At 37.6% G+C, this 24,495-nt stretch overlaps 4 protein-coding genes across 4 annotated transcripts; 3 read left to right on the top strand and 1 right to left on the bottom strand.

Moving 5' to 3' along the window:
* Nucleotides 1-1,685: 1,685 nt before the first annotated feature.
* LOC103432719 (tetrapyrrole-binding protein, chloroplastic) lies at nucleotides 1,686-2,871 on the top strand. The gene has a single exon (XM_008370913.4). The coding sequence runs from the start codon at nucleotides 1,970-1,972 to the stop codon at nucleotides 2,759-2,761; it is 792 nt and encodes a 263-aa protein (XP_008369135.1). The 5' UTR covers nucleotides 1,686-1,969; the 3' UTR covers nucleotides 2,762-2,871.
* A 2,225-nt stretch (nucleotides 2,872-5,096) lies between these two features.
* LOC103432721 (uncharacterized) lies at nucleotides 5,097-5,885 on the bottom strand. Its single transcript, XM_008370915.4, has one exon. The coding sequence runs from the start codon at nucleotides 5,738-5,740 to the stop codon at nucleotides 5,363-5,365; it is 378 nt and encodes a 125-aa protein (XP_008369137.1). The 5' UTR covers nucleotides 5,741-5,885; the 3' UTR covers nucleotides 5,097-5,362.
* Nucleotides 5,886-6,701: 816 nt separating this feature from the next.
* Nucleotides 6,702-20,192, top strand: LOC103432722 (uncharacterized). Its single transcript, XM_029100897.2, has 12 exons — nucleotides 6,702-7,020; nucleotides 7,611-7,687; nucleotides 8,074-8,149; nucleotides 8,241-8,313; nucleotides 8,455-8,506; nucleotides 8,723-8,784; nucleotides 10,107-10,170; nucleotides 11,451-11,508; nucleotides 11,615-11,701; nucleotides 12,761-12,854; nucleotides 13,741-13,843; nucleotides 19,592-20,192. Exons 1-11 carry the CDS (start codon nucleotides 6,932-6,934, stop codon nucleotides 13,831-13,833), a joined length of 825 nt encoding a protein of 274 aa, XP_028956730.1. The 5' UTR covers nucleotides 6,702-6,931; the 3' UTR covers nucleotides 13,834-13,843; nucleotides 19,592-20,192.
* A 760-nt stretch (nucleotides 20,193-20,952) lies between these two features.
* LOC139194901 (protein STRICTOSIDINE SYNTHASE-LIKE 13) lies at nucleotides 20,953-23,754 on the top strand. Its single transcript, XM_070819920.1, has 4 exons — nucleotides 20,953-21,439; nucleotides 21,913-22,197; nucleotides 22,763-22,930; nucleotides 23,205-23,754. Exons 1-4 carry the CDS (start codon nucleotides 21,066-21,068, stop codon nucleotides 23,602-23,604), a joined length of 1,227 nt encoding a protein of 408 aa, XP_070676021.1. The 5' UTR covers nucleotides 20,953-21,065; the 3' UTR covers nucleotides 23,605-23,754.
* The last annotated feature ends 741 nt before the right edge of the window (nucleotides 23,755-24,495 follow it).

Genomic DNA, 24,495 nt, shown 5'->3' with positions numbered 1-24,495 from the left:
TGGGGGACTTAGCCCATCACTTATGTATTAAGGAGCGAACCGTTATTCTATAAAAGGGACTCCCTCACTTTCATTAGAGAGCACCCATTATTCATGTATTAAGGAGCGAACCCTTATTCTATAAAAAGGGACTCCCTCACTTTCATTAGAGAGCACCCATTATTCATGTACTGAGGAGCAATCCCTTATTTTATAAAAGGGACTCCCTCACCATCATTAAAGAGCATCAACTCTAGCCCATCATTCATGTATTGAGGAGCGAGCTCTTATTCCATAAAAGGGACTCCCTCACCTTCAAATGCCGCAAGTCGAGCCAACCAAGGCAATATAAGCCACGAGCTGAGCAGCCTCGCAGCGTGTGCTACTTTTAGTTGAGCATCATTTCACTTTGAGCACCGCCTCATATCAAGTACCAGTTCAAGACGACATTTAGTTACTTCGGCCCACACGTGGACTGAATTTCAAGTCTCCAGCCAAAAGACTCTCTTGACTGAAGACTTGGGGGACTACTGTTTATACCATATTTAGGGCCTCGTATTTAGATCTCGTACAAATACTCGAGGGACTTAAATGTAATTATGTGATAAATGAATGGGCAAATATGTAATAAGTGAGAAGTCCTTATTCTATAAAATGACCCCTCACCCTCACAATTAGGGGAGGCAAATTCTGGAGCCTTCTCACCCCTCTCACATCTCCTCTCACATTACAGAGGTTTCTCTCCCTCACAATCCTCTCATAAATACATAATCAGTGTGGACATAGCCCAAACCTTGGGGTGAACCACGATACATCTTGTGTTATTTACATTATATGCAGATTCACGGTCGGATTTACGTTGTTCCAAGACCTCCGGTTTTGTGCATCAACAAAATAAAATAAAATAAAAACCAAACCCAGAGGTGAAGTGTGCTACCTTACCTTCCATAAATAAACCATGACTCTTCCCAAAGTTAGGCTCCTTAGATGAGTTTGGATGAGTTTTTTTTTTTTTTTTGAGTTTTAATGAAAAGCTCACGGTGTTCACTTTAACGAAAAACCACATTTTTACACTAAAAAGTCAAACCTGGTACTATTCACTTTACCTTTTATTTTGTCCTTATCATTAAAACTCAAAGTTTTCAAGCCATTTTCATTAGTTTTTTTTTTTTTTTTGGGCTTGGGCAATTAGCATAATTCTTCCATTTGGTTGGTTGGTTCTTGTTTCCGAGAGCAGATGTTTTCTAACATTTATGAGATCTTTTTATGGGCTTGTTTCTTTGTATTTTTTGTTTTGATTTGAGATAATGTTAGAGAGATCAAAATTTAAACCAAATGATATGCTACTAATAGAAACAAGTACGTTAATCAACAATTAAGTAATAATCCAATCATCAACCACACATCATTTGGTTTACAATTTGGTTTAAAATTTTGATCTCCTTAGCATTACCCTTTCGGTTGTACTTTTGCTTAGGTGATTTGGACTATTTTTGTCCATTGATTTTCTTCAATTTATCGATATGACGAACGAAAATTAAGAACCATATGTGAAAAATAAAAATAAATGTATGGATAGCACCTTTAAGCTCAAAAAGCTCCATTGGCTTGTCTTTTAACTTTACATTTGTCTTGTTGCCAAAATGCCCCCTTGGCCATTTCTTTTGGGCCAATGTATATGAAGCTAAAAAGTGAATTTCATATACATTATGATTTAAATAATTTGTACATGTGTATTGGAGGATCAAGCCTCACCCACATCTAGCCAATCAAAATCCTCCGTCCTATTACTCCATATCACCTCTTCACATATTTCTTATCTGTCATATATCAAAGCATCCGTTCCTCACAAACTCACACCACCACATCTCTCCACATCTAAGCCCATCACCTCCCTCCTGCCTTCCCCTTTATGCCCTCCTAACTCCTCTCCATCACCACCACCACCACCACCACACACTCCTCTCTCTCTCTCTCTCTCTCTCTCTCCATGGCAGCCAAGTCTTTCCAATCCATACGCCACAATCACCACTCACTCCTCCTCCACCACCACCATATAGACAATGCTCCCTCCACCTTCTTCCTTAAACCCACCACCACAAACACCCTAACTTCTCCTCTCTCTCATCACTCTCTCTTCTCCACCAAAACTTTCTCAATCTCCGCCACCACATCATTCTCCACACCATCTTCCTCCACCCAATCCACCTCCTTCGACCTCCTAGAACGACACCTCTCCGCCCAAAACTTCCGCGAAGCCGACGAGGAGACCCGCCGCCTCCTCATCGTCCTCGCCGGAGAACAAGCCCAAAAGCGAGGCTACGTCTTCTTCTCCGAGGTCCAGTTCATCTCCGAAGCCGACCTCCAAACCATCGACGCCCTATGGAGACAGCACAGCAACAACAAATTCGGGTACAGCGTCCAGAAAAAAATTTACGACAAGGTAGGCGACGACTTCACCAAGTTCTTCATCAAGTTAGGGTGGATGAAGAAGCTTGACACAGAAGTTTTGCAATACAACTATAGAGCTTTTCCCGGTGAGTTCATCTGGGAGCTCAATGAGAGCACTCCAGAGGGTCATCTGCCATTGACAAATGCTTTGAGAGGTACCCAGTTGCTTAAAAGCATTTTAAGCCATCCAGCTTTCAAGCCCACTGAAGAAGAAGTGCTTCTAGCAAAAGCTGCTGCTGAAGCCGAAGGTAACATTGGAGTTACAGGTTTGAAGGGTTTCATGGATGGCTCCAAAAGCAAAAGAGTGCTCAAATCAGATTATAGCTTTTAAATTTGAAATATCATTATCATGATGAATTTGAATATTATTCTGGAACATACCTACTATATTATTATTATTATGCACAGAAAAATTGAATAACATTTGGGTTTCTGTAACAATTTAAATCTACTTTTCTTTGTTCAAATTGTATGTTTATACTTGTGGAGAGATTTAATCACGTAGCTGGAACACAAATTGATACACAATGTGTCATAAATAATCCGTAGAGTATCATTTTGTATTTCGAATACACTAAAAAATCTCTTGACTTTAAAAGGTTCGACAAGTGGAAGAATGATAACCATAAATAGCACACAGGTGGAACTTTTATTTCTTTTTATTATTTTTTTTTCCTGGGCAAAAACAAGTGGAAGCAATTGTTTATATAAAGTACGAATTAGAGTCATCACGGAGTATGTGAAATGTGCCGAATGGGAGCAAAGTTGTAGAACTTTACACAGCGTTTCATTTTGGCGTTTCGGAAGGATGAAGACAGATCATATTAAATCAAACCGTGAACTTCTGTTTTGTTGCTTGTCGTTTTTGGACAGTTTTATTTTGGCCCTTATGGGGAAATGCAATCAAAGCAGAAGTGACTTTGTTCAATTTATTTATCTAATCAGTAATGATATTCATACTATGTTTTTATATTATATTTATATATCATTTTAGGTAGCATCTGATATAGACAGTCGCGTCATTTGAAAAATTTGCAAAACCCAATGAAAGGAAAAAGAAAAACTTATCGTATACCACAATCATTATTTAATTAACTAGTTTTTCTTAATTATTAGTTTATTAAATAATGAACAAAATTTAAAATTTTGATTAATTCAAATGATGTGGCTGTCCACATCAAATGTTAGCTAAAGTGATATGAAAATGTGGTACAAAAACATGATACGAATAATATTAAAGGTTAAAGATTAAGAAAAGTGTGAAAAATAGAAATTGGTGTATAGAAAGTACCACCTACAAATCAAATGCTATAGTTGTTTAGTACATACCATAGCTTTAGCTCGCACGTCGTTGCCAGAATATCAAATAGATTATAAGTATTGTATATATGTAAGTGTTAGAATAAAAGGAAAATAGTTTGAAATTTTGAGTTTTAACGATAATGACAAAATAAAGGGTAAAGTGAATAGTACCAGAATTGACTTTTTAGTGTAAAAATGTGGTTTTTCGTTAAAGGGAACAGTACTGTGAGTTTTTCGTTAAAATTCCCTAGAATAAAAGACAAAATGTGTTGTAAGCATGGGGCGTAAATATATAAAAATTGTATACATAAAACATGTACAAAAGTACTTACATAAAATACATAGCAATTGTTGACAGCTTTATATACATATAAATAGCAAAAGCTTGTAAATCACGGATTGAGACCATTTCCACGAATTAGAAAGTTGCGGAACCAAAATATAAAATTTTATCAGTGTGCGAAAACATGAATATAAATAGCAAAAGAGGGATTATCTGCTCTTCTCTTGGATTCATAATCAGTGTTACTCTCAATAAGACCGGTATTTCATGAACACGTTAATTTGAGAAGAGGGATCAATTCCGCTCTCCTAAAATTCTCATTTTAAGCACCTGTGAGGATCAAATGCTTATTAATCATAATATATTAGTTTGGATGTAAAAGTTTAAACCATTAGAAAACTTATTTTCTTATTTTGCTTTTAGTGGCCTCCAAATGAGGATCTTAGGAAACGGAGATTCAATTCTCTATACGTAATAAGATGATAACTGCCCCTCCTATTAAGGTAACAGTTGACGTTAGTTTCTTAGAGTTTGTAACTATTAACCAACTCTAATTCTAAAATTTATGATCATTATATTCTGTTTCTATAATAATTATATTCAAATTGTATCAAGTCTAATATTAACACAATCATTGCTAATTTGTACTACGGTATAGTGATATTCTTCTTTAATTTTAAGTGAGATGTCTTAGGTTCGATTTTCACTAAAGACGAATTTGAACCACCTTATTGTTAATCTATTGTGAAGTTAAATCCACATCCTTAGTGTAGATAATATCGTTTTTTTTCTTCAAAAAAACAGATTAAAACAAACATTGACTTGTTTGCTAATGTACCAAAACTGCAATTCTCCACATTAAATAAAATTCCTAAATACCAGGTATCTTTCAATTTAAAGAAACAAGCTTGGTCATAGGTCGATGACCATTGGTTGGTCCAACGACCACGTTTACCCATTATTTGTTTTGATAATTTAAAAGTTCATTAAAAACCGTGATTCATTGTTTTTTAGTCCCGAACTTTATCAAACGCTGGTTACCAAGCCACTCAACAATTTATACAACATAACAAACGGGGCCTAAAATAATCACTTGCTGCTGGGTTTACCATATAAAAGATACCAGTCAATAATACAAATGTTACAAAATATGGTGTGGTGGTACAAAATTTTAATTCAATATTACATATTCAAATGTAAAAAAAAAAAAAAAAAAAAAATATTATATAAGCCGTCGCAAAATCCCAAATCGGGTCCACTCTTCCCGTGCACCTCACTCGCACCAAAACTAAATTGCATTACACGTGTCATCAACTCATTACGTATTGGGACCAAGGAAAACGCACCCTAGGGCCCACCAAGGCCAAGCTCGTCAACGCCATCGACTACAACGCCGGCTCGTTTAACGGAATCGAAGAGCGGCAGCACCCTGATGCGGTGGTGGACAGGCCTGGCCAGCTCTTCGCGGAGGTCGATCTCCACGCCGGTGACGCCGACATCCCGGAGACGGAGGGCGAGCTTCTCGCCGACGCGAGAGGCGACCTTGGCGTCCCAGAAGGTTTGGGAGCGAGGGAAGCGGTTGAGATTGGATCGGTAGCGGGCGACGAACTCTTGCTCGGAGGAGGAGGCCATGGCTATGATTGAGGAGCTGCTGGGGCTCGTCACCTGTGCTGTGATTTTGCGGCATGAGAGCACCAGGCGGAGGACATGGTGGTTTCCGGACATTGCAATTTGCAGAGAGTGAGAGAAAGGGAGAGAGACGGAACTGGGAACTATTCGATTCTATTCTGTTCAATTCTATTGAGTCACCGCTGGGTGGTGTTTGGGTTTCTGTTTTATTTTCCTTCGAATAATTAATTTATTCTAATTAAATTGATTTCTTAAATTTGTTAAAAAAATGATTTCTGAAATAATTTTTTGATACATTAATTCTTTGAATTATTCAAAGTTAGCTAATTAACTCTTTACGGTTAAATTTCAAATTTTCATACACTTTGTTATTAAATTTTGACACATGAGATTCATTCTTTAGAAAAAAATCATGGCTTATTTTTAGTAATGCATTCTGAAATTTAACTTTAACTTTATTTAGTTATCTGTAACTCAAAAGTCGTTTTTCTACTTTCTGGAAGTTAAAATTCGCTCAACTTTGTCCCTAAAACTCGATTTTAATCTCATTTTACTCTCTAAAACTTAAAAATGGTCTCTATAAAACACAAAACTCAATCCACATTGCCTTAGATATGTTAAATTTCTTACGTGGGGTAAGATTTGGATGTGACATGCTAATCAATATATTTTCATCGTTTTTCATCACTTCAATTTCTTTTAAATTTAATATTCTCTGGTTGTTGAATAGTACCTCGTAATCTAGATTTATAATCAAATTTATTGCATATATAACATAATTTTATTTAGTAGTGGATTTCATATATGTTTAAAGAGACGACCTATAAGTTTTAGGAATAAAAGAGAGTCCACAAATCAAAGTGGTACAAATTTTGAATTTTAAGAAGTAATGTGATGATTTTTGAGTTATAAAAGGTAAAATGTAATTAAAGTGGAGTTCAGTATAAATAAGCCTAAAATTGTGTCAATATTTTACAACAAATTAGATTAAATTTTATCAAATCTGGCGATAAATGATTAATTTATTAATTTCAAACAATTAAGGGCCTTTATTGTAAAAAATAATTCAGATACAGATAGATAGTTGTTCAGACATCAAACCACACTTTACTTTGTTTAATAATCTCACAAAACTGGATTAGATTTATATTGAATTTATCCTTCATTTTTTCGTTGAAGGAGAAGGCCGTCCCTTTGATTTCTTCGATTTTGAATCGTTTCCAAGAAGACGAAGATTTAAACCTTCAATCCGGCCCCAAAATTCAACTTCGATATTCGCTCTCCAGTATGGGAATACCCATATCCAGATCAAACTTATCCTTGCTATTCTTTCACCTGTTCATCCTTCAATTCTCCCCCAGAATCTCAGCCATCAGGTATTTTCAAAGTATTAAACTTTTTATATCGTCTCTTTGATTGCTGAGAAAAACAGAGGAAATGCTCAATCTTTGTGGTGATGCGGTTGTAAAGTTTGTATCTTTGATTGCTTCCCCAAATGGGTATTTGAATTTTCTCTTTTCCCTTCATAAAATATCTACCAAAGCTAAAAGAGACGAAGAAAACGTAATATTTGATGTGGGTTTAATGATGTGAAGTTAATTTGGAGGACATGGCAGGCTTGGCAGCTTGTTCTTGTAGGATGCCTTATCCTTTTTTCTTTTAACCCCAGCCTTCTTGGTGTTTTAACTAGACTTTATCCGAATTTTAAACGAATTCAGCACACACTATTGTAAAGTTGTAATTTCTTGGTCATACAGCGGTAGAATTTCGATTTTGTGTGCTGTGTAGTTGTCCTTATTCTTTTCTGACTTGTTGAACAACCAAATTGCTCATCTGGATTGTTTGTGTTTCTGTGGTTTGGTGTTATATTTTGTACATTTTGTTCTGGCTCTCCCCCAGTTGATGATATTTTTCGTATGGTTATAATTTACTACTTGGTTTTTTGTTTTCCATTCAAATTTTACAGGAAGGATGTTGGCTTTCAAACGAAGCGCTTTTGCAAAAATACTGTCCAAGGAAGATACTTACTTTCTGATGATAATGGTCAGCTTGTCCCTCACCGCGTCTCTTATTTTGTTGTTGTTGTCATTTCTGAAATTTAAATCATCAACATTTTAGTGATACGTACTTCATGGCATTATCAAAGGGATTACCATGATACTATAGTTATTAGCTCTTGGTTGTGGATTTCATATTGAAGTAACCGGAGATGCCAAAAAGTGGTTAATTTTCCCTGTGAAACGTCCATGTAAGTGGTGATACAAGTAATGAGATCATAGTGGAACTGTGAGGGAGGAAAGAAAAAGGAGGATAAGGGGGAGATGGTTGCTGCTGCACAATGCTAATGTTGCTAAGAAGTTACTCTACTGGTTTTTAGTTCCGTGTCAGTTTTCATTCCGTTAGTTACAGAATCTGTGTTTGCATTGTAGGCCGTGTCTGTGATGCACTGACAGTAAATCACCAGTCCCGCTGCTGCCCTGAAAAAGGAGAAACATTCTCTTGTTAGTGAGTTTTTCACTAAGTAGAACTCTGAAATGCTACACATTATAAGAAGATTGAGTAAACTTATAACATCCGGGCCCCCTTTTGTTTGCAGTGGTTGCAACGTTGTTTCGGAGTGTTGTAATTCTTATGAATATTGTGTTTCATGCTGTCTAAATCCTTCAAGGGTAATTTCTTGAGTTCTTTAATTTTTGTTTTATTGTTTTACATATATATGTATATATTTTTATTTATTACTGTTTAATTTATGCTTTTTTGTTCTTTTTAAAATAGTATAATCTGCAATTTTACTGGGTTTTGTGACACAGATAACAGAGGAACAAGTAATAAAGGTGAAGATGGCAAAACCAGCTACAGCAGGTACAATTATAAATTGTGCAAGAGGGTTTTAATCTTTTCTTAGAGACTAATCTTGAGCATTCCTTGCTATAAATTGAATGTTCAGCTTCTATTTGAACTAGGTTTTGGAAAATCAGAGTTCCTGATTGAGCTATTCATTCCCTTTATCCACTCCATGGAATGAGTTTGGTGAAAACTCAGTTTTTGATAAATTGTGTCAAAATTTTCATTTGGCAGGGACATATTCTGGTGCTTTCGACTTCTGTGCTGGGAGGTGCCGTCATAATTCTGAGAGTGTGGTAAGTAATGCATTTATGATGTAATCGGTTTTTCTTCTTGGACTTGGTTTGTTGCTTTCAGCTTTTTCCCAGGATAGATACTGTTTCCTCATTATGAGAACAAGTTCTCAAAGATATTTATCAAATGTGATCGTAGGAGTAACTTAATTATTAGTTGCCGGTTTGACCAAATTAGTTTGAGAAGTTAAGTATTTTGGGAAGTTAAGTATCTTCCTTTGTCAAGAACTCAAAGCCGTGGTCTTAAATGCTTTCTTACATGCGGCATGCAATTCTCTTTTTATAAATCTCGTATGACAGATTTCATCAAGAAATGTATAGCAATTGGTATGTACCTTTTTATTGGAACTTTGTGATTGGATTCTCAATACTTGGTTAAGAAACTGGTGATCAGACTTGACATGAGAATTCAGGTCAGAGGGGTCACTGAAAAGTCTTCTTTAGATCTCAGATTTGTCCGAATGACAGAATATGATAGCAGTCTCCCTTTTAAATAAATCAATTTAACGTACAGCAAGTAAGATTGATATTGTCAATGGTGTAGGCTTTATGTTTAGGGATGATTGAGCTATCAGTAGATTTGGCTAGCTATTTGAGAGCTCCTGATTGAGCTAATTTAGTTGATTTCATTTATCAGGTTTTCTTTTTGTCAATTTCTACAGTTAACTTGTATGTTCTTCATTGACTTGCATGGAGGCTATTTAAACCTTTCTTTAGTACTCAATTGATCGAATACAAATACGATCCTCCTCTAACTTTCTAAATTTTCTTTTCAACCCGGTATCATGGCCAGAAAAGAAAGTAGGGAAGACAGAAAATGAACAAGTTCTCTCACTGTTCTTAATTTTTTTTAATAGGAAACAAGACCTGACTAATTAAAGGCAATGATACAATGCTAAGGACTAGATGCCTCTAAAGGAAGAAAAACAAAAACACGAAAATGAAATCATCGTCTGCCTATACCAAGACAACTGCAAAATATATCATCTAAGACAATAATAAAACACATTAAGAAACAGCAGCATTTCCAAATTAAAAAAATTACAGAGAACAACCACTGTAGACTTAAGCTCTTAGAAAAAGGGCGCATCAATGTCCATCAAGCACCAATAATGATTTCTGCCTCAGGATATAATCAGAGAGAACAAATATAATTGCACATAAACTTTCCCAGATTCCTTGTTTGTTTAGTTTGACTCATTTTTTTCTTATTGAAATACCTTACAAAACAGTATAAATTTTGGATCATTTATTTGTGTGGTTTCAATACGTGTGTGATGTTTGCATATGCTGGGACCCTGTTGGAATAATTTTGAACATGTCAGGTCCATGAAAATGCGTACCTTAGTGATTTCCATCACTGTTTTTCTCTGCCATCAAACTCTTCAGGTAAGATCCAGCTTTGGTGATTTATTAGAATATGATCTATTCTTTAGCAGCATCAGTGATTTTGGTAGTGGTTAATTATAAAACATACCATTTTATTGAGGACCAAGTTTGAAAATTACCTTTTTTCCTCTTATCATTTGGAGAATTCCTTTCATTTATTTTGGGTGAAGGCATGTTTCAACTCCTATGTGCTGTTTAGTGTATTGTGTTGCTCCATATTTTTCTTATATTTGTTACCTTGACTCTGACATCAATCGAATTTTTATAGTTGTTTTTGGATAAAAAAAAAAAGTGCATGGTTTCCCTCACTGAAAGCATGAATTTGTTTAGTTGTGTTTTGATTTTCGCCAAGTTTGTGATGATAGTTTTTAGTTGGACTCTCTTCTTGGATGAAGAACTTGTCCTTGTTTCTTGTAAAAGGTGTTTAGGGTTTAGGGTTTAGGATGATTTTAAACTGTACTCGAGACTGAATAAAATCTTAAAAAGAGACATCTATGAAGTGGACGTAGAGCCCTAGGTTAAAAAGGAACCTGGAACCAATTTTGGGAAGAAGACTTTAGCTTACTCTTCAAAGTAGTGGCAAGCATCTGCATGCCCTATTTAATTTCTGATTCCTATGTAGTAATGGTTTTGGAAATTGATGGTTCCTGCTTGCTTTCTTAGAGGAGCTAGCTGATTCCATAAATGACATATAAAAGAGGTAAACTCAGAACCTAGTTATACCTGATAGGTATCTAGTTCCCATAATTTCCATGGGATATTGGATAAACTTTTATTAGGAATCCTCATTCTTAGATTGTTTTTGCCTCTTAGTACTATGGTCTAGTGGTATTCCTCTTCACTTGTGAGTGAGAGGTCTTAGGTCAAATCTCATGAATGGTGAGTCCACAACCAATTTATTCCCCCACCCCCTTAGTGTAAATGCATTGTTTGTATATAAAAAAAATGTTTTTAAAAAGAAAAAGTTTAACTTTCTTTTGGTCGCTGAAAGGAATTTTTTTCTTCCCACAGTCCACTAATATATAGCTTTTCTACGAGATACATCTTAAGTTAACATAACAGTGAACATGGTAATGCTAGTGTAGAAGATCCTTTATTATATATTAAATTAATGTCGAACTGGTTGAACTGGACTATTGGAGCATCATTGATGTTTTTCTGTTACCCCTCCTGCTAAACCTTTTAATTTGATTAATAAAATCAGTTCCTATCTTTCTGACCGGATGCGGTACACATCTAGTGACAAGCGTAAACTTTGTTCTTTCTAAATATTTCAACAGCTGCAAATTATACATTTTTAGAAGCCAGACTGAACGGCATTGATGTTCTTGTTGGAAGGTGAGCTTTCACAACAATTGTTTCTCTCTGTATATTTATACATCAATTAATAGAAAATCTCAAACTCTAGCTGATTCACAAAATTTCTTTATTGTGTGGGTGACAGGCAAGGGCAATCATGCGATACAGTTTGCAAGTCAAAGGGACAATCGTGTGTTCCAAATAAGCTTTTGGTACTTAACCAGTGTGACATGTAAGTTGAGTGTCAGTTTTCTTTATTGAACCTTTTTATTTATAATCCTTGAATTTTTTTTGCTGGTTAAAACGTTACCATACATGCAAAAATATGTTCATGTAAGTTTATGGGGGCCCATGCAAAAATAATAAAATGGCCCTTATGTATCAAAAGAAAAGGAAAAGAAAAGGAAAAGAAAATAATGCATGCTATTATTATTGAAAAAATTGATTGTGTACCCCTGACTATTAAATAATTTTGAAACTATCAATTTAAAAGACAAAAAAAAGTTTAAAGATGCTTGTTGTAGTAAATAGGTTTAAGTTCTTGAAAGTCCACATTTGTTTTATGGTTAAAAAGTCAAAATTTTCAAAGTTTAAGGATGAGCATTTGAGCCTAAAGACAAATACGTAGTTTCTACTTCATGCCTCAGATTTTTATGGTGGAGTCCACTCGTTTGAGTCCTGTGTGGTGCACAGCCTGCACCTGCTTGAAGCTGGCTATATTATATATCATGGGGGATATGATCAATATTATGTGGATCAGTTATTATGAACTATGTTCCCCCATTGCTCAGGCCAAAAATAAATTATGTTTCCCCACCTTCTGCATGGGTTCAATGAGGAAAGTAACAGAAAAATATATGTACAGGCTTTTGTCATGCTGTAATTATTTTTTTTTTTCTGTTTCTTTTTTGGATTGTAATATTTTATAGGGAACTTATATTGTCTAAACACTTATGGAAGATTCTTTTCAGCCTTGATGACCCAAAAGGTCTTCTTTTTTGTGTTATTTTTCTTGAATGTGTGGGAGCTTTACGTTGATGGTTGGTTTCATAGTCTTTTTAGGTTCACTCCAGTTGCTATGTTTGTAGTTTTAGTTGGACAGATGGACTTGCTCTGTTTGTTGATTTAGTTGGACTGATCGACTGCGTGCCCATCTCTTTTGGCACTTTATTTGTTTTCAATTAAGTTTTTGTTTCCAATCATTTTTCTTTTTCGTAACAGTAATCGGGACTTTATTTTCTTGCATATGTTGTAACATCTATTTCATTCTGTGTGATTCTCTCTTGAGCAGTATGCAGAAATATATGAGATGCAAGGGAACTTGCCTGGCAAGTATCGGTCCAGATCAACCTGCTGAAGTGGTTGATGATGCTCCTGAAGATTTGGTATACTTTTGTTTTAGCATTAAAGTTTCTGTGTTCTGGGATTGTGTGCTATAATATAGAGATGCATTCTTTTTTCTGCAAAACTTTGATCAAAACACCCTGCCTGTAAATAATTTATTGTATTTGTGCAAAGAAGTTGCAGTCGCTGGAGGTTACTATTATCGCATAGGAATTTTTTTGTTCATTCGTAGTAATTTTTATTGTTTCTTATGGACTGCTTTGTTTCTGTATGCCAAAACCTTTTATTGTGGAGATTGTATACTCTATTACATGGTTTTTAACCCTTTTCAATTATGATAAAATAATTGACGATATCTCATTGTTCTCACATGTAAACATACCTACTTGGCTGCCAAAATGAGGCTTTATGGATATAGTGCATTCTATTCTTTATGGGTTGATGGAGCACTGTACTTTTTCCCATTACCTATGATTCTAACTGATATAGCTCATAGTTTTGGCCTTTAATTTATGTAATTGACCATGTAAGATATACCCATCCTATGATGGTTCAGCACTCAAGTCATTCCTTTCCCTTTGGTGGAACACGTAGTAACTTAATGTATCTGACTGGCTGGCCTACCCATTCTTCTGTGCTCTGTACCTCCTTGATTATAAATCAGTACTTTTTTTGGCATCAGCGCAATATGTTTCCTTTATACTTTTGTGGTGTCAGACTTATCAGTTCTGCAATACATTATGAAAATGCAGTGGAGCTATTTTAAAACCATGACCTAAACATCTTAAAGCTTGGATGGGCTAATTTTTCTGATTGTTTTGTTATTGAAACAAGTGGAACTAAAAATAACATTCCATGGAAGTTTTTCTTTTGTTGGGAAGTATACAAGTATGACACTGATGGCACATTATCTCTTGTGACTTGCAGAATCCTGGAGCATGCTTGTTTACCCAAACACAATCAATGCTTTCTTGTTATGGTTCACATCAGCATACGAGGAGGCTTTGCCCTTGTGCGTAGGGCCCTATTGGTAAGTTCGAGTTCTTTTAATATTGCTTTATTTTAATGAAACAATAAATACTTAATGTTTGAAAATTAAGTTTGTCGAAGAGGTAGAAAAAACTCGTACAGTACTCATGGTAGTATTTTAGTAACATATATCTATGTCAAGATAATATCCAATAGGCAGAATTCTTCGAATAGTTCAGAAATCACAATTTTGCTGTAATATGCAAAGGAAAACCTTTTTTTTCCAGTCAACAGGCAAAGGAATGCTTTGATGGCTTGCATTTTCCAGTTAATTTACCTTTTCTCCAACCTTAGCTTTTAAATTTTGCTTTTTAGCCAAAATTGACTCCTCACTTTGCTCCTTGACAATGAAAATCGATAGAAATGGTCCCAAAGTTTGTCCACCAAAAATCATTTTGGTCATTAAAAATCTGTCAATATCCTCATTAAATTGTCACGGGACCACCTTTTTAAGGTACTTTTGTCAAACCAACCCCTGTACTTAACGAGGAGTGATGCCACTTAGGGACCATTTTAGCTAAAGGCCTCTAAATTTTGATAAATGGCAACCAATTGCATATAGCAGCCTTGTCTTACATGTACATGTATAGCATTATAGAACAACAACAACAACAACAACAAAGCCTTTTCCCACTAAGTGGGGTCGGCTATATGAATCCTAGAACGCCATTGCGCTCAGTTTTGTGTCATGTCCTCCGTTAGATCCAAGTACTCTAAGTCTTTTCTTAGAGTCTCTTCCAAAGTTTTCCTAGGTCTTCCTCTACCCCTTCGGCCCTGAACCTCTGTCCCGTAGTCACATCTTCGAACCGGAGCGTCATTCGGCCTTCTTTGCACATGTCCAAATCACCGGAGCCGATTTTCTCTCATCTTTCCTACAATTTCGGCTACTCCTACTTTACCTCGGATATCCTCATTCACAATCTTATCCTTTCTCGTGTGCCCACACATCCCACGAAGCATCCTCATCTCCGCTACACCCATTTTGTGTACGTGTTGATGCTTCACCGCCCAACATTCTATGCCATACAACATCACTGGCCTTATTGCCGTCCTATAAAATTTTCCCTTGAGCTTCAGTGGCCTACGACGGTCACACAACACGCCGGATGCATTCTTACACTTCATCCATCCAGCTCGTATTCTATGGTTGAGATCTCCATCTAATTCTCCGTTCTCTTACAAGATAGATCCTAGGTAGCGAAAACGGTCGCTTTTTGTGATCTTTGCTAGATTGCTCCGGTCATTAGTGTGGATAAGTATATAAATGGATAGAGATAGGAAAGCAAACACAAGATGTACGTGGTTCACCCAGATTGGCTACGTCCACGGAATAGAAGAGTTCTCATTAATTGTGAAGGGTAATTGTGAAGGGTTTACACAAGTACATAGGTTCAAGCTCTCCTTTAGTGAGTACAAGTGAATGATTTAGTACAAATGACATTAGGAAATATTGTGGAAGAATGATCTCGTAATCACGAAACTTCTAAGTATCGGAGTGTGGTGTCGTCTTGACTTGCCTTATCTGTCTCATAGGTAGATGTGGCATCTTCTCTGGAAGTACTCTTCCTCCATCCAGGGGTGGTATCTTTAACTGGTGGAGATGCACAAGGTAATGTATCAATTTCACTTGAAGCTTACTTGTAGTTTCAGGCTTGGTCAAGCGCGATACAAACCATGTAGTAGGAGTTCCCCAAGTCGCCGAGCTAGGGGGTCTGCTGAAAGAGGTGACAGACAAGGTAAGCAATCAGAGCTCCGACTGATTGTTCACCTTCTCCCCATCTTGCGGCAGCATGAAGGATAAAGAGAAGAAAAATGAGAAGAGATGATATGAGATACTTTTGCTTTTGAAGAAGTAACTTTCCACAGGCTTATTCTTGAACTGAGCTGGAGGGTTTTCTGGTTTCCTCCAGAGTATAAGGCCGACTGAAGAATTTGAGGGTCAAAACAAGTCCATCAAATCTAGAGTACGTTCCACCCTGCTGATATGGGATACTTTTGCTTTTGACAGAGTAATGGATGTATCGGCACATGTGCTGTTACGCTTGTCTCCACATACTTCCTTGTATCCTTCGCACTTGCCCTATCTGTTCCTCAAGCAGATGCGGAATCTTCCCTGGAAACATAAGATGTTGAAGATGAGTACTCGAGAGCAATGCCAGGTAAGTAATCAGGTAAGGGGTTCCAGGCAGTCAGTTCCTAGCTGGAAGCTTGATTCCAAGTGCTGACTGATTGCTCTCTTTCTCCTTGTCTTGCAGGTAAAAACAAGGCCAAAGGAAAAGACAGGGAAAAAGCATGATATGGGATACTCTTGCTTTTAACCCTGATGATATGAGATATTCTTGCTCTAGTATAGCTTGTTTGCAGAGGTATTATCGGGGGGAAAGAAAGCTAAATATTTCGAAAGGCTTCGTTGGGAGTGCCCTCTCAGATATGATGAAGGGTTGAGCATTTTTGCAGGTCTGCCTGTCTGTTGGGGATGGAGGTCGACATATATAGGAGTCTCCCTAACAAGTAGTAATGCTATTCCTTTACCCTGCTTGGTCATAGCACGGTAGTGGGAGCTGCCAGTTTCACATGTTTTAACTCTGTCAGAGCACTTTGAAAAAGTGGTCTGTGGTATCTGGCTCTCGAGATTCGGAGAACGATGCCTCTTCGATTGTTGAGAAAGCAATCATGTTGGGGGTCTGGATCTCGAGATTCGGAGAGCAGTGTCTCTTCGATTTTTGAGGAAGTAATCATGTTGGGAGTCTGGCTCTCGAGATTCGGAGGGCGGTGCCTCTTCGATTTTGGAGCAAGCAATCTTGTTGGGAGTGTTGTCTCGATGTGAGTAAAAGTTGGGCATGTTTGCTAGTCTACCTTGCCACGAAGCACAAAGGTTGACACACAGGGACTTTCCAATTATCCAGCAATGGTACTGTTCCTTTACCCTCTCTTCGATTTTGAGAAAGTAGTCATGTTGAGAGTCTGGCTCTCGAGATTCGGAGGACGGTGCCTCTTCGATTTTGGAGCAAGCAATCTTGTTGGGGGTGTTTTCTCGAATGTGAGTAAAGGTTGGGCATGTTTGCTAGTCTACCTTGCCACGAAGCACAGAGGTTGACACACAGGGACTTTCCAATTATCCAGCAGTGGTACTGTTCCTTTACCCTTATGGGTAATAATATGGTAGCTAGACCTTCAAAATTTATGTGTCTAAACTTTGTTAGTGCTGTTTCTTTGCTATTCTTTTACCTTTCTTGGTCAGAGCGATGTAGTGGGAGCTGCAAGCTTCACGTGCTCAACTTTGGCAGAGAACTTTGGCAAAGTTATCTGTGGTACCCATGAGCTATTGTTGCGTGTGGGAAGTGGGTGATTGAACAGTAAGATTCATGTGCTTTCTACTTCACCAGAAGTCTTCGACAGAATGCCCATAATTTCTGCAAAGCTGAGTGTGCGTGTGATAGGTGCTGACAAGGCTAGCAAAGTAGGTGCCTCTTCGATTTCTGAGATCGGCCCTCGTGGTCTCTGAGCAGCCCAGCTTTTGAGAAAGCGAGCGCCTCTTCGATTGATTCGGAGAACGATGCCTCATCGATTTTTGAGAAAGCAATCATGCTGGGGGTCTGGCTCTCGAAGATTCGGGGAGCAGTGTCTCTTCGATTTTTGAGAAAGTAATCATGTTAGGAGTCTGGCTCTCGAGATTCGGAGGGCGGTGCCTCTTCAATTTTGGAGCAAGCAATCTTGTTGGGAGTGTTTTCTCGAATGTGAGTAAAGGTTGGGCATGTTTGCTTGTCTACCTTGCCACGAAGCATAGAGGTTGACACACAGGGACTTTCCAATTATCCAGCAATGGTACTGTTCCTTTACCCTCTCTTCGATTTTTAAGAAAGTAGTCATGTTGGGAGTCTGGCTCTCGAGATTCGGAGGACGGTGCCTCTTCGATTTTGGAGCAAGCAATCTTATTGGGAGTGTTTTCTCGAATGTGAGTAAAGGTTGGGCATGTTTGCTAGTCTACCTTGCCACGAAGCACAGAGGTTGACACACAGGAACTTTCCAATTATCCAGCAGTGGTACTGTTCCTTTACCCTTGTGGGTAATAATATGGTAGCTAGACCTTCAAAATTTATGGGTCTAAACTTTGTTAGTGCTGTTTCTTTGCTATTCTTTTACCCTTCTTGGTCAGAGCGATGTAGTGGGAGCTGCAAGCTTCACGTGCTCAACTTTGGCAGAGAACTTTGGCAAAGTTTTCTGTGGTACCCATGAGCTATTGTTGCGTGTGCGAAGTGGGTGATTGAACAGTAAGATTCATGTGTTTTCTACTTCCCCAGAAGTCTTTGACAGAATGCCCATAATTTCCGCAAAGCTGAGTGTGCGTGTGACAGGTGCTGACAAGGCTGGAAAAGTAGGTGCCTCTTCGATTTCTGAGATCGGCCCTCGTGGTCTCTAGGGAGCCCAGCTTTTGAGAAAGCGAGCGCCTCTTCGATTTATGAGATCAGCCTTCGTGGTCTTTGAGCAGCCCAACTTTTGAAAAAGCAAACGCCTCTTCGATTTCTGAGATCAACCCTCGTGATCTCTAAGCAGCCCAGCTTTTGAGAAAGCAAACGCCTCTTCGATTTCTGAGCAAGCGCCTCTTCGATTTCTGAAGCTCCGTCGAGTGCAGATTTTTATAGGGGCTGGCATTAAGTTCCAAAGCACACTTGAATCTCCACCAGTAGAAGCTTCATTCTTGCACTTCTAAGATCTTGATTTGTCCGACCTCTTCTCTCTTCAACACCTTTGAAAATGTCTGGCCCCTCCGACCGTCGTTTTGACTTGAACCTTGTTGAAGAGGCAGCCCCGCCTTCTCCAGACAACATATGGCGCCCATCCTTCGTCTCCCCTACTGGTCCTCTTACCGTTGGGGATTCCGTGATGAAGAATGATATGACCGCTGCGGTGGTGGCCAGGAACCTTCTCACTCCCAAAAATAACAGACTACTTTCCAAACGGTCTGATGAGTTAGCTGTTAAGGATTCGCTGGCTCTCAGTGTTCAGTGTGCAGGTTCTGTGTCTAATATGGCCCAACGCCTATTTGCTCGAACCCGCCAAGTTGAATCATTGGCGACTGAAGTGATGAGTCTCAAACAGGAGATTAGAGGGCTCAAGCATGAGAATAAACAGTTGCACCGGCTCGCACATGACTATGCTACAAACATGAAGAGGAAGCTTGACCAGATGAAGGAAACTGATGGTCAGGTTTTACTTGATCATCAGAGATTTGTGGGTTTGTTCCAAAGGCATTTATTGCCTTCGTCTTCTGGGGCTGTACCGCGTAATGAAGCTCCAAATGATCAACCTCTGATGCCTCCTCCTTTTAGGGTTCTGTCCAGTACTGAGGCTCCAAATGATCCCCCTCCGGTGCCTTCTCTTTCTGGGGCTCTACCGACTGCTGAGACTTCTCCTAAGCAACCTTTGTGAAGGCTCCCTCTTGTGTGTTTATTTTGACTCATGTATATGTACATATTTGTAGTCGTACTTGTATAAATTTATAGACCAATAGCAACCAAGAACGCATCGCACTTGGATGCTCGTCATTTCCTGCTATGCGGAGACATATTATTCATTTATCTGTACTTTATCCTTTCGGGGTGGGTGCAGCAAGTTTGTACCACTTCTATGATATCCCGTCACTGTTCCTAATCTTGAATTAAATTTGTTCCCAACTAATTTTCTTGACTTAGAAGAAATGTAGACAAGCAAAGCATGAAAGAAGCCTTATTTTATCATTCACTTGCAGGATTCGTCACAAAGGTCACCAGGATGAACTGTGGGGATGACGTGCAATGTATGCCGATTTCATTTGTTGTTCCACCTGGCCTGATTTCCCAAAATTGGCGATTCTGGTTTGCTCCGAGTTTTTGTAATTGCAAGAGCGGCTCATTGTAACGTAGTTCGGTTGAGGGCAAACAAGTCAGTAGTTATGCTCTGCAATGGCATCAGAAAATGAGGGGCGTGGGTCTTTCTGTTGTGTGTAGTTCTAGCTGTTCATCACAGATAGCACACAAGGTATAATGTTAATGTGCATTGTTGTTGGTGATTTGTAATTCAATGAGCAAAGTTTTTGAGAATTAGAAGCAAGATGGAGGTCAAGGTTACCACATCAACTTGACTAGGTTTGCAAGGATACCCGACGAGAAATGTAAATAATTAAGATGGAGTTGTTACATAATTATCTAGTAGTACAAAAGTGGTTTTTACAGCACAACTCCAACACTAACCGGCCCACCAGATGTTCCCTTCATCGTACGTAGGAGTCAAAATATGAGACCTCACATGTACAAATGTAAAATGTAAAGGAATATTACGTAAACCATAGTGACATTGCTATGTTTTGTTTTTGTTTTTTTTTTTAATATTGGTTTATGCATTCATAGTTGATTGCAATTGGTCTAGCCATCACAGCAATAAGAATAGGTGAATTAGGCTTGGTAATTTCTTGCTCGACTATTAATTCGACACGAAATAACATGAAAATTACAGGTTTTGGATTAATCTGTTGACAAGCTGAGTCGTTATCGAGCACCCCTTAAGAACTCGTTAACGAGTTGGGTCATTATTGGTCGCTCGTTAAGAATTCGTTAACGAGTCGGGTCGTTATCATGTCTCTTGTTAAGAACTCGATAAGATATCATTTGCAATATCTGAACATTAGGCATGACATACTCGTTAAACAGATACAAAACGACACAACTTATTAACGAATTGGGTCGTTATCAAGTAAATTGTTAAGAACCCGTTAAGATAACAGGTTTAACATGACACGACATGTTAAGATAACGAATTTAACACGAAAACGACAAACACGACCCATTTGCCAGGCCTAGGGTGAATGCAAAAGAGATGGCACATAAGAGAGAACCTACTCTCAACAACATAGCCATCACAACAAACAGATGCTTTGCACGTTGCATGCATGCCTATCAAACCCCTTAACCATATATATACAAGGTAAAACAATTTCTATATACAAAACATGCTCAGATAACATTCTTCATCACTAAATATCTACGTACTTTCACCACAATATAAAAGAATGCCTAATGCAGAAGACATGGTCAACAAATATACAACCTACTCTCTCAACTACACAGCCGATCACAAAAACTGCATGATAAAATCAGCCAATCACATCCTACCTTTATGAACACTTCAACTTCACCACCATAACATCACCATCCCAACTCTCCTGCTCTTCTCTTTCTGTGTTGAACATGGAGAAGAAGAAACTGCTTTTGCTCAGAGATGAAGCATTACTGCAGCACCCAGTTCTCCTTCTTCTTGTTCTGGTTTTAGGGTTTGTCATGATGGACCCACTGCAAATGGGTCCACTTGGGAACCACGAGTTTAAGCCTGTGAAGCACAGCATTGCGCCGTACAAGCAAGTCATGGAGAGGTGGCCGAGGGATAATGAGAGCAGGTTAGGGCTTGGGAAGCTGGAGTTTGAAGATCAAGTTTTTGGTCCCGAGTCGTTGGAGTTTGATGCTTTGGGTCGAGGTCCGTACACAGGGTTAGCCGATGGACGCGTTGTTAGATGGATGGGCAAGGATTTGGGATGGGAAACGTTTGCACTTGTAACAACAAATTGGTGCGTGACTAATTTTATTTACTCATTTCTTTCTTATGGTTTGATTTCATATTTGGAGATGCAATTGTCAATTTTTTTTGTTTGAACTCTAATGTGTATGCATGCACAGTAAATATTGCTAAAACTTCACAATGAAAATCAATAGAAGTTGTCTCTGAGGTTGTTCATCATAAATCATTTTGATATTTTCGTGAAAAATCAGTCAATATTATCGTTAAATTGTCACGTGAACAGCCATGTGACCACATTTTAAAGGTTATTTTTGTCAAACCAACCTCTTATCTTAATGAGAATATTGACAGATTTTCACAGAATGACCAAAATGTTTTGCAGCGGATAAACTCATGGACCAAAGTGATGAGTTATATCAATCTCAAAGACCATTTTGGCTAAAAAAATCAAATTCTATATATGCTTTGAAAAAAAAAATCTTTATAAGCATTGCTAATTATAGTAGATGTGTCTCTCAAAAGGTCAGAGAAGGTTTGTGCTAAAGGCATAGACTCAACCACGCATAAGCAATGGAAGCACGAGAAAAAGTGTGGTCGTCCCCTTGGCCTAAGGTTTGACAAAGAGAGTGGAGATTTGTACATTGCTGATGCATATTATGGCCTTCTAGTTGTTGGCCCTGAAGGAGGAATTGCCTCTACTTTGTCAACTCATGTGGAAGGGAAGCCTATACTTTTTGCAAATGACCTTGACATCCACAAGAATGGCTCTATTTTCTTCACAGACACAAGCAAGAGATACAACCGAGTGTAAGTCAAAAGCACTTTTATGTTTGAGATTGCTCTTGGCGGACGTATTTATGTTCGTAAGTGTTTTTATTGATTTGCTTTTACGAGAAAAGAACATTTCAGAAAAGCACGTGAAAGTGCATGCTTCTTGAAGAATTGATGTTTCTTTCTTTAGTCGAGTCCAGAAAAGCATGTTTAATCAGTTTCTGTGATTGAACTTGAGTCCTACAAATCGAGTGTACCATCAAGTATCAAATAAAAAAAGAGTTTGAAATCATTTGGATTTTTTGGAGATTGAATGCAGTTATCCACTCATATGATTGTACATAAAAATTATATGATACACATATGATCGTACGCATTTCCTTAGAGAGCACTAAATGTAATATTTTTAATCCATATAAACTTTTAAATTTCTCTGTCAAGCGCTTATGAAAGTGTTGTTGGACATCCGAGATTTTATTCTATTTAGTCCTTTAAATATGATTGCATTACTAATATCTTGACTTCACATGTCAGTGCTTGGTAATTACATATACTAATTGGCAGCCAAATGAGGTATTAATGGAAATTAATCAAATTGCAGGGATCATTTCGTTATTCTATTGGAAGGGGAATCCACTGGTAGGCTTCTGAGATATGACCCTCCTACTAAAACAACTCACATTGTCTTGGATGGTTTGGCTTTTCCAAATGGAATTCAACTTTCACAGGACCAAACATTTCTTCTCTTTACTGAGACCACCAACTGCAGGTAATAAATTACACAGCTTAGAGTTAAAGATAATGTAATTAGCTGGTTAATTAATCAAGGTTATCCAAACCATAGCATGAAAATAAAGCTGGTTTTAATTTGAGCTAGTTATCCACTTTGTCGAAGGAAGTTACTAAGTTTAGATTTCATGGACGATAATTGTTGAATCGAAAAATATTTTGAGCTACTTTATCGAAATCAGTTGAACATGTCCCTTTATATGGGTACGTACAGTGCAACCTAATATTTTTGCTTGTTCTTTGCATTATTGCAGGTTAATGAAATATTGGCTAGAGGGTCCAAAAACTGGGACAGTGGAAATTGTTGCCAACCTTCCAGGTTTTCCAGACAATATAAGAATAAATGAGAAAGGCCAGTTCTGGGTAGCAATAGACTGTTGCAGGACTCAAGCACAAGAGGTTCTCTCTCATAATCCATGGATACGTAGCGTCTACTTTCGCTTGCCCATCCGAATGACCTACTTGGCACGGATTATGGGGATGAAGATGTACACAATGATCTCACTGTTCGACGAGAAGGGAGAAATTTTGGAAGTTCTTGAGGACAGAAAGGGTGTGGTCATGAAACTTGTGAGTGAAGTTAGGGAAGCAAAAGGCAAACTGTGGATTGGAACTGTGGCTCATAATCACATTGCCACCCTCACTTACCCTTAAGAGATCATTATTTACTAGCCACTAACAAATGGTAGCTTAAAATGGGTGGCTTGATTTACGATTTGTTTAACACCATTGATAATTAGATGATTTGAGGTTAATTGTGGTTTGTTTTTTCTAAATGTATGGTGAAAATTTGTGATTAAGTTACTAATTATGTTGTATGATTTGTAGCTCTCTACACCGTTGAATAATGGGTAAATGATAGTATTGTAGAAATGATTACAAAGAAGAAGATAAATAGAACAAACAAGGATAAGAACAACTTTATAATTACATACATGTGTAGGATAATACTTGCATCTCTTCATGGGTGGAAGCACATATCTCACTCTTTGTGAATAACGTAATTGTATTGTATAAATCTCATATTTAATTGTTCAATTTCTTAATCTTTATATGAAAATCATTTATGCAAAAAGTTTTTCCCATCGGAGATTATTTAGTTATGTAAATGTATGAAATAAATAGACCGTTCATTATTACTATGTTACTTGATACAATGATACTCACAATGTTGACTTGTTCCATACATTTGAATATATAAATAATCTCCAATATTTATGATTTTTTTAGGTACAATCTTCAAATGAAAATTAAGAAATTAAACCCTTTTAATTATTAACTTTATTTTCTAACATACATTATCCATAATTGTGTATTTTTCAATACGCGAATTTTTTATTTATATGATTCCCAAAAAAACGTCTAGGAAAGAAAAGGACAGTCATCAGTAGTTGGAAGGCAAGGCTAATGGGAATGAGAATCCTCTCCAAATCTTCTTTGTGAGGATCTTTGGGATTCTCAAATCGTATCCGTTTATCGTACATCATGCGATCAGAAATTATTTTAAATATTTTTATTTAAAATTAAATATGAATGGTATCTGAC

This window comes from Malus domestica, chromosome 04 (genome assembly GCF_042453785.1).
Source record: "Malus domestica chromosome 04, GDT2T_hap1".
Taxonomy (NCBI): Eukaryota; Viridiplantae; Streptophyta; class Magnoliopsida; order Rosales; family Rosaceae; genus Malus; species Malus domestica.
This window is presented reverse-complemented; position numbering and strand designations above follow the sequence as displayed.